At 42.2% G+C, this 14,328-nt stretch overlaps 1 protein-coding gene across 3 annotated transcripts in view; it reads right to left on the minus strand.

Annotated features, from left to right (window-relative positions):
- Positions 1–13,561, minus strand: part of LOC125457545 (diacylglycerol kinase delta-like) — a 146,194-nt gene extending 132,633 nt beyond the window's left edge. For all 3 annotated transcript variants that reach the window (XM_048541892.2, XM_048541891.2, XM_048541890.2), the window contains exon 1: positions 13,376–13,561. In XM_048541892.2, coding sequence (XP_048397849.1) covers positions 13,376–13,549 — 174 coding nt within the window. In that variant the 5' untranslated portion in view covers positions 13,550–13,561. The remainder of the gene's footprint in view (positions 1–13,375) is intronic.
- Positions 13,562–14,328: the final 767 nt, after the last annotated feature.

The raw sequence follows: 14,328 nt of genomic DNA on the forward strand, positions 1-14,328 counted from the left end.
GCTCCTCTTTCTGGCTCAGTTTAACCAACTTCATCTCCATCCCGTCTTTAGAATAACACTCAATCAATCTGATATTAACAGAGTATTCAATCTAGTCACTTTCTCTAGTACAGCACCCAGTCAGCATTCCTGACATTAGTTAGCTGCTCTTTAACTGGCACCTAGTTTGTTTGTTGCACTGTAAAATTGCAGGTTGAGTGCAAACTCACATACTATACTTTTAAAACATAAACCATCAAACACATTTCTTGTTTCTCTAAATGATAGGTTTCATCTCAATTCCTCTTACTTGGAGGAAATGGTAAAACAATGTCATTCCCTTTTTCTCAATTAATTTACGCACCTCCAGTAAGTGCAGCATACAGCTGTTACTGTAGTGCACACAGCTTGAAACCCGAACAAGTGGCCCTCAATATACTGTCCAGGAAGTGGCTCTTCTATTAAAAAAATGTTATTTATTCCACCCCTGGAGACAAAGAAGAAGAAAAAGCATAACATCCTCACGAGTCATTTCCATCTGTTTGCTATTAGTTTTTTTGTATACTAAATACAAAATCACATTTCCTCAATTCAGATTTTGTTGTCTGGATGGTGATACGTGTCTGACACTACCTGCTGTGACTCGGAGTTCCTCTGGATATTGATGCAGTGACTGACACTGACACTGGCTGGAACAAACAAGAATTGTTCTGGATGGTGAAGCAATGCCTAACATTGACAGGATGTGGAGATAGTCAGCTTGTGTTCAAATTTATTCCATTTCAGTGAACAAGAAATAAATTAGGAGCAGAATGGAAATTAAAATACAAGCAGAAATGTAACTTTATGTCAGAAATATGATTTTACATCTGAAATGCTTTCCAACATTTCCCATTCTTTTCAGTGACTGGCAAAGAGATTGAATTGAGTTAGTCTGAATGACAGGTAGAGAGATATTGGAGGCTGCAACTATCCGTCCAGTCCAGGTATTTTGTACAATTATTCAGGGTATTTTGTACACAGTGGGCTCTACTGTCACAGAATTAAGAATGGAGTGCCTGTACAGACATATTATTTGGAGCACCTGTACCATCACAATGTTAAAAGATATATTTTATGTCGGTATTTACTCAATGTACCTGGACAGTTATAGTTTTCAGCACAGAGCCCCACTCTTTAGAGTCACAGTAAGCAGCTTGGGTACCTATCTGGTACACAGCATAGTGTATTTAATGCTACAACATTCAGGACAGATTACCTGTACCATCACAATATTCAACATAGGAACCTGTATTGTCACAATATTCAGCACAGAGTACTTGTCCAGACACTTTATGCAGGGTTCCTATACGGTCAGAGTACTTAGGACACGGTACTGGTAAAGTCACAGTATTCAATACAGAGTACCTATACTATCACAGTATTCAGCAAAGCATTCTTGTACAATTATAGTATTCAGCACAGAGTCCTTGCCCAGGCATAATATTCAAAGTACCTGTACGGAGCATTTAGCATAGTGTATGTATACTGCCGTACTGTTCAGCACAAGACGCCTGCACAGTCACAGCATTCAATACGAACCACTCGTCCTGTCACAATCTTCAGCACACGGAATCTGCACAGACAAAGTTTTACCACAGGGTGCTTGTACCGTCAGTGTCCGGACCACTAATACTATTCAAAGTACATGTACCTCCATAGTATTCAGAGCACCAACGTGCACTACCATGCATGTAGACAGAGTACTTGCACTGCCACAGTGTTCTACACAGAACACTTGTACCTGTCACATTATTCACAAAGTACGTGTACCATAAGTGTTCAGCACTAATATTCAACTCTATACTGAGACAACAAAGAACACCCGTATGGCCATTATATTTTACAGAGTACATTTACTTCTCAGTATTCAAAGCTGAGTACGTGTGCAATCATAGTATTCAACACATCTCATTTGTACTATCACAGTAATATACAGACCTAGTACATACAGTGACAATTCTTGCACAGAGCTATTACACAGCAAGCAACATTTTGTCAAGCGTCACAGTTTTCTTCAGCCCTCGTCTTTTGTACAGTCTGCATGGTATAAATACATACACACAGATCACCATGTTAATTTATGAATAGTATATTACATGTAAATATGTGGATAATAAATTAGAGATAATATCACAAATTTAAGAGTACAGACTGCAAGTCTAAAGCAAATATCCAGCACTCCAAATGCAAGATACTGCATATCAGATGCAAATACTAATAAGCACATCATATGTGGAAGATTATGGCATATCTTATGTGAGCAGAGATAGAAAACAATACATGGATGTGCAGATTGCACATCATGCTTTGACATTTCATAGCATATGCACGCAGACAGCAAACTATGTGCAAATATATGGATAACACATCATGAGATGAAAAGGAGAATGAGTAACACACAACTGTATTATTCATACCATGTTTTACAGATAGTATGTCACACTGAAGTTAAGATGGTGATGTCGGAGCAAATTACTGCAGATGCTGGCAAAAGTACTGAAACAAAAATGCTGGAATCACAGTAGGTCAGGTAGCATTCGTGGAGAGAGCAAGCTAATGTATTGATTCTAGATCTAGACTGTGATTTCCACCATTTTTTGTTTTCAGTTAAGGTAGCGATGGTTCATGCATTTGTTAATGAGCAGAAATTTCTTCATCCAATGAGCAATGAACGTAGAGAATTCTCTGCCACAGAATGTGGTTAAGGTCAAAACCTGGGATGTCTTCAAGGAATTAAATATAGTTCCTAGGACTTGAGCCATAGTCATAGAATCCCTAGTGTGTGGAAATAAGCCCATTCGGCCTATCAAGTCCACACTGACCCTTCAAAGAGAACCCAACCAGATCGACCCCATCCATGTAACCCTGAATGGTTTTTCCTTTCCCTTGGCTAATCCACCTAGCTGACACATCTCTGGATGTCATGGATAATTTAGCATGGCCAATTCATTTAATCTGGCCTGTGGGAGGAAGCCAGAGCACCTAGAGGAAGCCCACACAGATATGGGGAGAATGTGCAAACTCTACACAGAGGCTGGAATCGAACCTGGGGCCCTGGTGCTAAGAGACAGCAGAATTAACCACTGAGCCACTGTGCCAACTGAAGAGACATACAGCAGGGAAATAGATCCTTCGCTCCAACTCATCCATGCCGACCAGATATCCCAAACTAATCTAGTCCCATTGGTCAGCGTTTGGCCCATTTCTCTAAACTCCTCCTATTCATATACCCATCCAGATTCCTTTTAAATATTGTAATTGTACCAGCATCCACCACTTCCTCTGGCAACTAATTTCATATATACACCACCCTCTGCATGAAAAAGTTGCCCCTTGGGTCCCTCCTAACTCTTTTCCCTCTCATCTAAACCTGTGCCCTCTAGTTTTGGACTCCCCACCTTGCCTATTTACCATATCCAGACCCATCTTGATTTTATAAACCTCTATAAGGTCACCCCTCAGTCTTCAATACTCCAGGGAAAATACTCCAAGCCTATTCAGCCTCTCCTTATAGCTCAAAACCTCCAAGTCTGGCAACATCCATATAAATCTTTCTGAACCTTTTCTAAGTTTTACAACATCCTTGAATCTACAATGTTGAGTAGAGTGGGTTCTTTTTGATTATGTGTTTTTACTGAGATCTGTCTCTTGATTAAACTTTAAAAATATAAAACATGGGTACAAAGTTCACCTGGAGCAGTGTCTTTTAGAACAGTAAGACTGTGCTATTTTCTGGGTTTCTAGATTGTTAAGGTGCAAAAATGGCCTTTAGTAGAGTGATGTACTCTTCCAGTCGGATGTGGGAGGTTAGGGAGCGTTTCCATGTCACTGGATGATTACGTCTGCAGAGTGTGCTTGGTTGCAAATCCTGTGGAATCACATGGATCGGTTGGAGTAGCAGTTGGAGGCAATGAGTAATTTACAGGAGATGTGGGTGTGATGGATGGCAGTTGTAGGAAGGGAGATAAATTGCGGATAGAGTCAGGTAGATGGATGACCTCTAGGAAAGGTAGGAGAGGGAGGCAGGTAGTGCTGGAGTCTCCTGTGGTTTACCCCATCTCAAACAAGTATGCTGTTTTGGAAAATGTAGTGGGTGATGGATTTTCAGGGGAACGTAGCATTGACAGCCAGGTTTCTGGTACCGAGACTGGCTCTAATGTGACGAGGGGTATGCCAGGCTCCAAGCAGTTGATTGTGGTCGGGGGCTCTCCAGTCAGATGCACAGACAGACGTTTCTGCAGCCAACAGCGAGTATTCAAATGGTGTGTTGCCACGCTGGTGCCATGATCAAGGATATCTCAGAGAGGATGCAGAGTATTCTCAAAGGCAAGTGGGACCAACAGGAGGCTGTTGTACGCATTGGAACTAATGGCACAGCAAGAGGTAAAGATGAAATTCTGAGGACAGACTACAGGAAGTTAGGGAAGAATTTAAAAAGGATGTCCTTGAAGGTGGTAACGTCTGGTTTACTCCCAGTACCACAAGCTAGAGAGGGTAAGAATAGGAGGATAGAACAGATAAATGTATGGTTGAGGAGCTGGTGCAGGGGAGAAGGATTCACATTTTCAGGTCAATGGAATCTCTTCTGGGGTAAAAGTGGCCTGTATAAGTTGGGCGTTTTGCACCTGAATAGCAAAGGAACTAATATACTGGCAGGAAGATTTAAACAGGGCTTGGATGGAGAGGAATTTGTTAAGTACGTACAAGAAAATTTTCTGATTCAGTGTGTGGATGTACCTACTACAGAAGGGGCAAAACTCCTGGTAAATAAGGCAGGGCAGGTGACCGAGATGTCAGTGGAGGAGAACTTTTGGGCCAGTGGCCATAATTCTATTAGTTTTACAATAGTGATGGAAAAGGACAGACCAAATACAAAACTTAAAGTTCTAAATTGGAGAAGGAAAATTTTGAAGGTATTAAGCAAGAACTTTCAAAAGTTGATTAGGGGTGGATGCTCGCAGGTAAAGGGACAGCTAGAAAATGGGAAGCATTCAAAAAATGAGATAATGGGAGTCCAGAGACAGTATGTTTCTGTTAGGGTGAAGAACAACACTGGTAGATGTCAGGAAGGCTGGATGACTAGAAAAATTCAGGATTTGGTCAAGAAAAAGGAGGAAGCATATGACAGGTATAGACAGCAGGGATCGAGTAAATCCTGAAAAGGGTACAAAGACAGTACGAGTGTACTTAAGAGGGAAATCAGGAGGGCAAAAGGGCTAAAGGAATCCAAAGGAATTGTACAAACACATTAAGGATAAAAGGGCAACTAGGCAGACAATAGGGCGCCCTTAAAGATCAGCAAGGCTGCTTATGTGTGGAACCGCAGGAGATGAGTAAAATACTAAACAAATATTTTGCATCAGTGTTTACTGTGGAGAGGGATTTGAAAGATAGAGAACATGGGGAAATAAATAGCAACATCTTGAAAAATGTCCATTTTATACAAGAGGTGGTGGTGAATGTCTTAAAACGCATAAAGGTGGATAAACCCCTGGAACCTCGTCAGGTGGACCCGAGAACTTTGAGGGAAGTGAGGGAAGAGATTGTTGGGCCCTTTGCTGAGATATGTGTATCATCAATAGCTACAGGTGAGGTGCCAGAAGACTGGAGGTTGGCTAACATTGTGCCACTATTTAAGAAAGGTGATAAAGAAAAGCCAGGGAGCTAATAGACTGGTGAGCCCGACATTGGCAGTTGACGAGAATCCTGAGGGACAGGAATTATTAGAAAGACAAGAATTGATTATGGATAGTCAACACAGCTTTGTGCATGGGAAATCATGTCTCACTAACTTGATTGAGTTTTTCTGAAGTAATGATGAGGATTGATGAGGGCACAGCACTGGACGTGAACTATAGGGACTTCAGTAAGGCATTCTACAAGATTCCTCATGGTAGACTAGTTAGCAAGGTTAGATCACACAGAATACGGGGAGAACTAGCAATTTGGATGTCGAACTGGCTCAAAGGTAGAAGACAGAAGGTGGTGGTGGAGGGTTGCTTTTCACACTGGAGGCCTGTGACCCGTGGTGTGCCACAAGGATCAGTGTTGGGTCCACTGCTTTTCGTCATCTATATAAATGGCTTGGATGTGAACATACGAGATAATGGTTAGTAAGTCTGCAGATGACACTACAATTTGAGGTAGTGGACAGCGAACAAGATTACCTCAGAGTACAACGGGATCTTGATCAGATGGGTCATTTAGCTGAGGAGTGGCAGATGGAGTTTAATTTAGATAAATGTGAGGTGCTGCACTTTGGAAAGGCACATCAGGGTAGGTCTTACACACTTCATAGTAAGGTCCTGGCCAGTGTTGGTGAACAAAGAGAACTTGGAGTGCAAGTGCATAGTTCCTTGAAAGTGGAGTCACAGGTAGACAGGATAGCGAAGAAAGCATTTGGCTTGCCTTTATTGGTCAGTGCATTAAGTATGGAGTTGGGAGGTCATGTTGTGGCTGTACAGATCAAAGGGTGTGGACAGAAAGCAGTAACAGGATACTGACTTGGATGTTCAGCCATGATCGCACTGAATGGCAGAGCAGGCCTGAATGGCTGAAAGGCTTAATACTGTTCCTGTTTTCTATGTTTCTATTTAATATGCTATACTGTGTCCACCATAAAGGCAGCACATCACATGGAAAAAATGACAGGTCATATGGAAATAGGCAACACAGTTATGTAATGAGCAGATGGGAATGTTACAGGCAATTACACAAGGTCATTCGCATGTTAACACACAGGGACCACATAAATTAACATAAACTGACGTGCCGTATATAATATAAAGCTAGCTGTTATAGCTGCAAAACATATCTAAATATCCACTATTAGCACATCCTGTGCAAATATATAGATAGCAAACCATGTATAAACACATTTACAGTACACCAGTGTAAAATTCTGAGCTAAGGCATCAATGTAAATATATTGATAGTAAATATTGTGTAAATAGAGGGATAGAACAGCACACAAAGCACATCATGTGTAAAGATAACCCATCAGATACATAGATACAAGGTGCGAATAAAGAAAACACAAAGTGTTAATATTCAAGCAGTAGAACATATGTATCTATGCAGATAGCACAAATCTTAATGTACAGACATATGCTACATATCACAATGAAGATGGTGGTTTAAAAAAACTAATATGTTAGGTGCAACTGCAGAGTTAGTATGTGTTATAGCAGAAAGCAGATCACTTTAACATGCATGTCAAGCATTAAGTAAACAGCTGGGAAATTTAGTACAAATGCATTGAAGCACATCCTCTATTGATACAAAGATGGTGGATTCACATTTATATGGCTGGGTCATTGTGTACAAATATAAAATTGGCATGTCACAGTTAACTGTCATGTTTTACTGAGACATGAAGTAAATATATTGATGGTGCACCAGCATTGATATGTAAACAGCAGATCACATACAAACAGAGCTAGAAAGTACTCAAAGTACATCATATGAAATTGTAAATTTACAGCTAGCATGCTGAGTTTGATATGGAGATAACACATTACTATGTTGGTAAACTTTCATATCACATTAATATTAAGCTTGTAACTTGTAAATCAACATAAAGATAGGGCAACTGCAACTAGTCCCTACATTATGTACAGATGGGAGGGAATGCACCAACTTGCATTCATGAAGCTGATCTTTACTTCAAAGGGAATTAAATATAAAAGTAGGGAGAATTTGCTAAAACCATGCAAGGCACTGGTCAGATCAGAGTTGGGCCCCTTATTTAAGGAAAGATATACTGGCACTGGACGTAGTTCAGACAAGGCCCACTAGGCTGATCCCAGGTATGGAAGGTCAGTCTTTTGAGAGGTTGAGTACATTGTGCCTGCACTTATTGAATATAGAAGAATGAGAGGTAATCTTATGAAAATATACAGGGCACATGGGAGAACTGACAGGGAACAAGCAGAAAGATTGATTTTGTTTGTGGGAGAGTCTAGGACCAGGCAGTAATAACCCATGAATAGGGGCTGAACATTTAACAGAGATAAGAAGGAATGTCTTTTCTTAGGTGGTGGTCAATCTGTGGAATTCTTTACCATTCAAAGCTGAGACAGACAGATTTTCATTCAGTAAGGGAATCAAAGGTTATTGAGAAAAGGCAGGAAAGTGGAGTTCAGAATTGTAAGATCAGCCATGATCTCATTGAGTGGCAGAACAGACCTGATGGGCTGAATGGCCTACTTTTGTGCTTACATCTCATGGTCCTTTAAGTATATTTACTGTAAGGGAAGCAAGGCCAATAAAAGGATTTGAACAGATTAACAGCATTTCGCATGGGATGGACTACGTTCAGCAGAGTTGCGGATGAGTTCAGCATTTTTAAGAGAGTGGAGAATATGCAATATGCCAGAAGAGAATCTGAATTGTCAAGTCTGAAGGTATCAAAGGCAGGAGTGAGAGTTTCAGCAGCAGGCAGGTACTGTTAAGAAGGTAGATGTAAACATTGTGATAGGGGATATAAAATCAGAAACTCAGCTCAAAGTTAGCTAGCACACTAAGATTAGAAAGTAAAGTTCAGCATCAGACTTGTACAGAGAGCAATATAGTCTGTTATAGGAGTAGGGAGGTAAAATTATGGCTTTCCATCTTGCTGGGCACCCTGACCAAGATTAAGCTCACCATACTGTCTAGCTCAGAACAGATTAGTTTGCTGACAAAATATGTCCCCTCCTCAAGTTCTAACTTACGACAAAAAAATTTATTGCAATCAGGAAAAATACAACATTACCCTATATAACCTACCGATCAGAACAAAGACGTTGAAGAATCACAATTCCACTTCCCTTTGTACAATCCCTCTGCATATTTAGAAATGAGCCCCCGACTCCCATGAAGTCATCTTCAACAAGTTCCTAACTCAGCCACATGCAACTCCTCTCTGCTTTTAATGATTTTGTCATCCAGCTTCCTCTACCACCCCTACTCCCACTACCATCACCAATGTCCTTTTTATTACTTAACCAGTGCATAGACACTCACTGGAATTAGTTCAAAAGCTGCTTTGTCTCACAATTGCCTTCCCTGACTTCAAAAGCACCCTAAATAATTTTGACAACACCCATTGCTCATATCTCCATTCTCTTTCTCTGGTGCCCTTCAACCCTATCAAAACAAGGCACATTTCTATCTCAGGGGTGATGTAAGGTCAAGGTGCAGTAGTTTCTGTCTTAGGTTGAAACTGTATGGGATTTCTGGAATATGACACACAAGTTAGATTTTTTAACTGCCAACAGCCTCCGGGAAAAAAAAACAGCAAATTGAGTGTTTTGCTGTTTGTCTGCATGTCTTGGTGGGCAAATTCCATCTGGTCAGCATCAGTCTGTGAGCTTAGTGAGAACAGACGACCAGAGCTATTTATAGCCAAGTAGCTTCCCTCAAGAGACTAAATATTTTCAGAGAAATACCAGGAAGTAGGGCTCATTTAGATTAAACCACATTGCTCTATATTTTACATAGTCAGTTGAAGCAGAAAGCCAAAGTCTTAAATGAACAGAATAAAAAAATTATTTTAGTCAAGCTCTCCGAAGATGATATTAACTCTTGCGGAGACTAACTTTCAATGTCAAAGTGGGGGAAGTACTGAAGGATTTAACAAGTTTTATTATGTCAAACTGTACCAGAATACATTAACCAAACTTGAAATCAGATCACTGCTAAAGATATGCTGAAGAAATAATCACCCCAAATATCATCCCACAACTGAAGCAAAATAAAACCACCATGCAGGCAATTGCTGACACAACACTTGCAGCAATTGTTATGTAATATAATCAAATCGTGAAAAATCTATAATATATCAACACTGCATTCTACCCTCCTTATTTGAGTGTCACTATTCTCTCAGATCTCTGGGTAGTGTTGAGATGTGACACTCCCTGTCTGTTGTACACTTACTCCTGCCAATGCCTCAGAGTTTCCCAGCACCAGATCTGTACATTTACACCTTCAGCACCACAAACACATTCCGTGGAAAATTTGCTTCCCCCTAAAGCTTCCATGAGAAAAGCAAACAGTGTGGGTACAGATAAAAAAGAAACAAAATTCTCCCATTTTTAAAAGACTTACAGCGTGTCAAAAAATGTTTAGACAAAACTTCTTAATCTGGAAGTTTTATTTTTCTTTTGATGTTGAGTTGCAAATCAAAGATATCCAAAATTCGGTAAGGACCAAACTGTCTCAATGTCTGCATGACAAGTTACAAATATATCTGAACTATAACACAATTCCCCCAAAAATCTTGCATGCATTAAGAGAAACTGAAGGTTACAAGAGCTGGGAGCAGATTTAAGGAAGGAGATTGAAGGCAACATTTTGACCTTTTATCCTAATACTTCACGAATAAAGGCTCCTACACTTTTTATTTCTTCCTTTCTACTTTGTCAGCATTGTTATTAAAGTAAATTCTCCCAATATAGGGAAAAATCTCACTTGGCGACCTGTTGATCTATTCACGTTCATTTCACTTTCTCTTCAAAGACTCTTATAGAACATTAATTGATCATTTAGCCCATCAGGCCAGTGCCAGCACTTTGAAGGCAATATCCAATTAGGCCCATCCCTCTGCTTGCTCCTCGACTTCTGTAATGCTCCCTTCAGTGTCATTCCAATGTCTCCATTGGCATTTTCTTTCTTTTGTTGTACTTTTTGAGCTTTCTGTTGTCTGAATCATGGTTCTTAAATCCAGGAGCTGGATTTGGAAGGCTTCGGCCTTTTGCTACAAATTCCCATTACATTGTTTTTGGTGAATACATTGCTTTGCTCTCTGACATAAGCACTCATTCTTCCCCTGCCACCATCCAATTATGGAAAATTTGGATTTTCCCCTCACAGTAATATGAAGGAGAAGCTGTCAAGAGTTTATGGAGAGTTAATAGCACATATTTGTACAGGACATTCAGCCTGAGTCTTTGTAATGTCCTCTGCCAGCTATGAGTCCAAGATAAAGAGCATATTAGCTGAGAGCCAGTGATTGAGAGAGAAGGGGCAATTGGGCGGTGGTTGGGGGGGTGGGGGGGAAGAGAGAGAGAGAGAAAGCACATGGTTAGGTTTAGGGGAGAGGGGCTAAAGGATTGCTAAGCTAGAGGTCCCAACACCTAACAAGGTAAACTCAAGGATCTGGAACCCAAATGGTTGGGAAGTAATTTCGCTTTGAACTGCCACAAGCAGGGCAGTCAGCTGCTTCGCCGAAGGTAACTAGAATATCAGGCAAGAGAGCAAATAACCTCCAAAACCGGGTGGTTTTGATTGGCTGAGAAAACAGAACAGTTTTCAAACCTGGGAGACTTAACCAAAGAGTACAGTCGCATCAACGAGGAAGGTTCAGAAGCTTGAAAATGTTTTAAACTGTAGAACTGCTGCATTTTGGACCTTTCTTTAGCATTGTCAGATAAGTGATTTAGGAGCTGTTCATACTTTTTTCACACATCTGCTGTTTTTTTTAAACAAGAAATCTCCACGGGTTTAGCATCTGCATCCACTTCTGTAAGTGGTCATTATGATCCTGACAGGGTGGACTAAAACTGAATGGAATAATAATGTTCAAGGAAACATGGGAGAAAACCTTTATTCTGTACAATGATCACCAAACTACACCATCAGTATGACAGGTGCAACTGAACAGCAAGACAAAAATAAAACTATGGCCATCAAGGGCTAATCTTAATTTATTACATACTACACATTCCTCTTTGAAAGATTAACTGAGTATATATTGTATATTCTAACCAACCTCAGAAACAATTCTTGAGCTGTGGACAATTTGAAGACAACCTCCACTCTTCTGCTAACTGTTATGAAGTTTAAAAGATAAAGTTCCTTGTTAGCAAGCTACAGTAGTCATACAGTCATTCAGCATGGAAACAGATCCTTTGATCCAATTCGTCCGCACCAACAAGACATCCCACTCCCGTTTGCCAGCATTTGGCCCTTATTCATCTAAACCTTTCCTATTCATATACCCATCCAGATGCCTTTTAAATGTCATAAAGGGGTCCACCTCCACCACTTCCTTTGGCAGCTCATTTCCATACATGCACTACTCTCCAGGGAGAAAAGTTACCCCTCTCTAAAATCTTTCCCCTCTCACCTTAAACCTATGCCCTCTCATTTTGGAGTCCTCCAGCATAGGAAAAAGACTTTGGCTATTCACCCCATCCATGCTCCTCAGTTTATTAACCTCTGTAAGGACCACTCAGCCTCCAAGACTCCAGGGAAAATGCCCCAGCCTATTCGGTCTCTCCCTGTAACTCAAACCCTCCAGTCCTGGCAACATTCTTGTAAAGCTTTTCTGCACCCTCTCAGATTTAATAACATCCCTTCTGTAGAGGGGTGACCATAATTGTAAAGATGCTTTTTACAGGCAACCTTATCCACTCAACTTCCTTGAAATCACACCAACATGTAAAAATACAGACAGCAAAAGCAGCTGCAGCAATTAAACTGTCAAATATTGTCCTGAAGCAATCTGAACTCAGTAGGGACTGAAATATCCTTTGCACCTCTCAATGTCACTCCATAGTACCAGTCATTCAATCTCCGGTGAGAGGAGAAAAATATACCAGGAAAAGACAACATAATCTGAGAAAACCTTGTTCCACCCAAACATGCAATCCAGGAGATCACAATATCTGGGAGAAGCACACCACAACTGTCCAACAACTTTTGAGATGCTGTAATACCAGATACAGTTAGAAAGACGATAAATGATTTCATCTCCCACAATTACATTACCTCAACAACCACTGATTAAGTACATAGCTCAATGCCATTTTCAAAGATTAGCCATGTGATGAAACCAGTGCTATAAACTGTTAACCTTGTAAAATCCCAATACTTATTTCCATTAGAGCTTTGTATCTTATGCAGAATAAGCAAGATGAAACCAGGGGAAATCCTGTCGGGACTCCTAAATGAATATTGTACTGGACAGTAATTGGGAATAGATTTAGTAATGCATCATCTGAGCATGAGATCCAATGACAGATTATATTTCGAGCCTGGACCCAGGGGCTGCATCTTATTCCCGGGGCTTGGACCCGGGGGCTGCAGGCTATTCCCGGGGCTTGGACCCGGGGGCTGCATCTTTTTCACGGGGCTTGGACCTGGGGGATGCATCTTTTTCCCGGGGATTGGACCCGGGGGTTGCAGGTTATTCCCGGGGATTGGACTCGGGGGCTGCAGGTTATTCTTTGGGTGCGGGCGGTGGTTTTTCGGGTCGTTTCTCTATGTCTGATCCTGGGGTGTCTGGTCCGTCCTCGCGGTTACATTTCACTGGAGCCCCAGGCTCCCCCTGCGGCCTGCCCACTCCCCCACCTCCCCCGGGCCTCACCTTGCTGCGGATCTGGCCGGAGGTGGACACTTTGCGGATCAGCTTCTGCACGGACTCGTGCTCGGCCTCGCTGTCCGACGACTCGTCTCCCACCGTGCTGCCGCTAGCCAGCCGTTCCCGGACCCCCAGCTCACAGGCCGAGCCGGCAGCCTGCGCTTCCCGAGCCGCCATCATCACCGCAGCAACCGGGCCCACCCCCCAACCAACAACCAACCGTCTCCGTGCGATACCTCCGCCCGCCGCCAGGGAGCGCCCGAAGGATCGCGATACCGCCACCCGCCGCCAGGGGGCGCCTCTGACCCGCCCCCGGGACCAAAGCTCCAAGTGGAATTAGGAGAAAACGATGCAGCAAGGCAAAGTAGAGATAACAAGGTGTAGAGCATATAGCTGGATGAACACAGCAGGCCAGGCAGCATCTTCGGAGCAGGAAAGGTGACGTTTCGGGCCTGGACCCTTCATCAGAAAAGGGGGATGGGGGAAGAGGGTTCTGAAATAAATAGGGAGAGGCTGATCGAAGATGGATAAAGATAGGTGGAGAGGAGACAGACAGGTCAAAGAGGTGGGGATGGAGCCGGTAAAGGTGAGTGTAGATGGGGAGGTAGAGAGGAGATAGGTCAGTCCAGAGAGGACGGACAGGTCCTCCTATCCCCTCCCTACCTCCCCAACTATACTCACCTTTACTGGCTCCATCCCCACCTCTTTGACCTGTCTGTCTCCTCTCCATCGATCTTCTCCTCTATCCATCTTCGATCAGCCTCCCCCTCTCTCCTTATTTATTTCAGAACCCTCTCCCCCTCCCTGTGTTTTGGAGGATGATCCAGGCCCGAAACGTCAGCGTTCCTGCTCCTAAGATGGTGCCGGGCCTGCTGTGTTCATCCAGCTCTGCACCTTGTTATCTCAGATTCTCCAGCCGCAGCAATGCAAAGTGTGAGCTTTATTGGGGCTTCACATCA

Source organism: Stegostoma tigrinum, chromosome 14 (genome assembly GCF_030684315.1).
Source record: "Stegostoma tigrinum isolate sSteTig4 chromosome 14, sSteTig4.hap1, whole genome shotgun sequence".
In the NCBI taxonomy this organism is placed as follows: domain Eukaryota; kingdom Metazoa; phylum Chordata; class Chondrichthyes; order Orectolobiformes; family Stegostomatidae; genus Stegostoma; species Stegostoma tigrinum.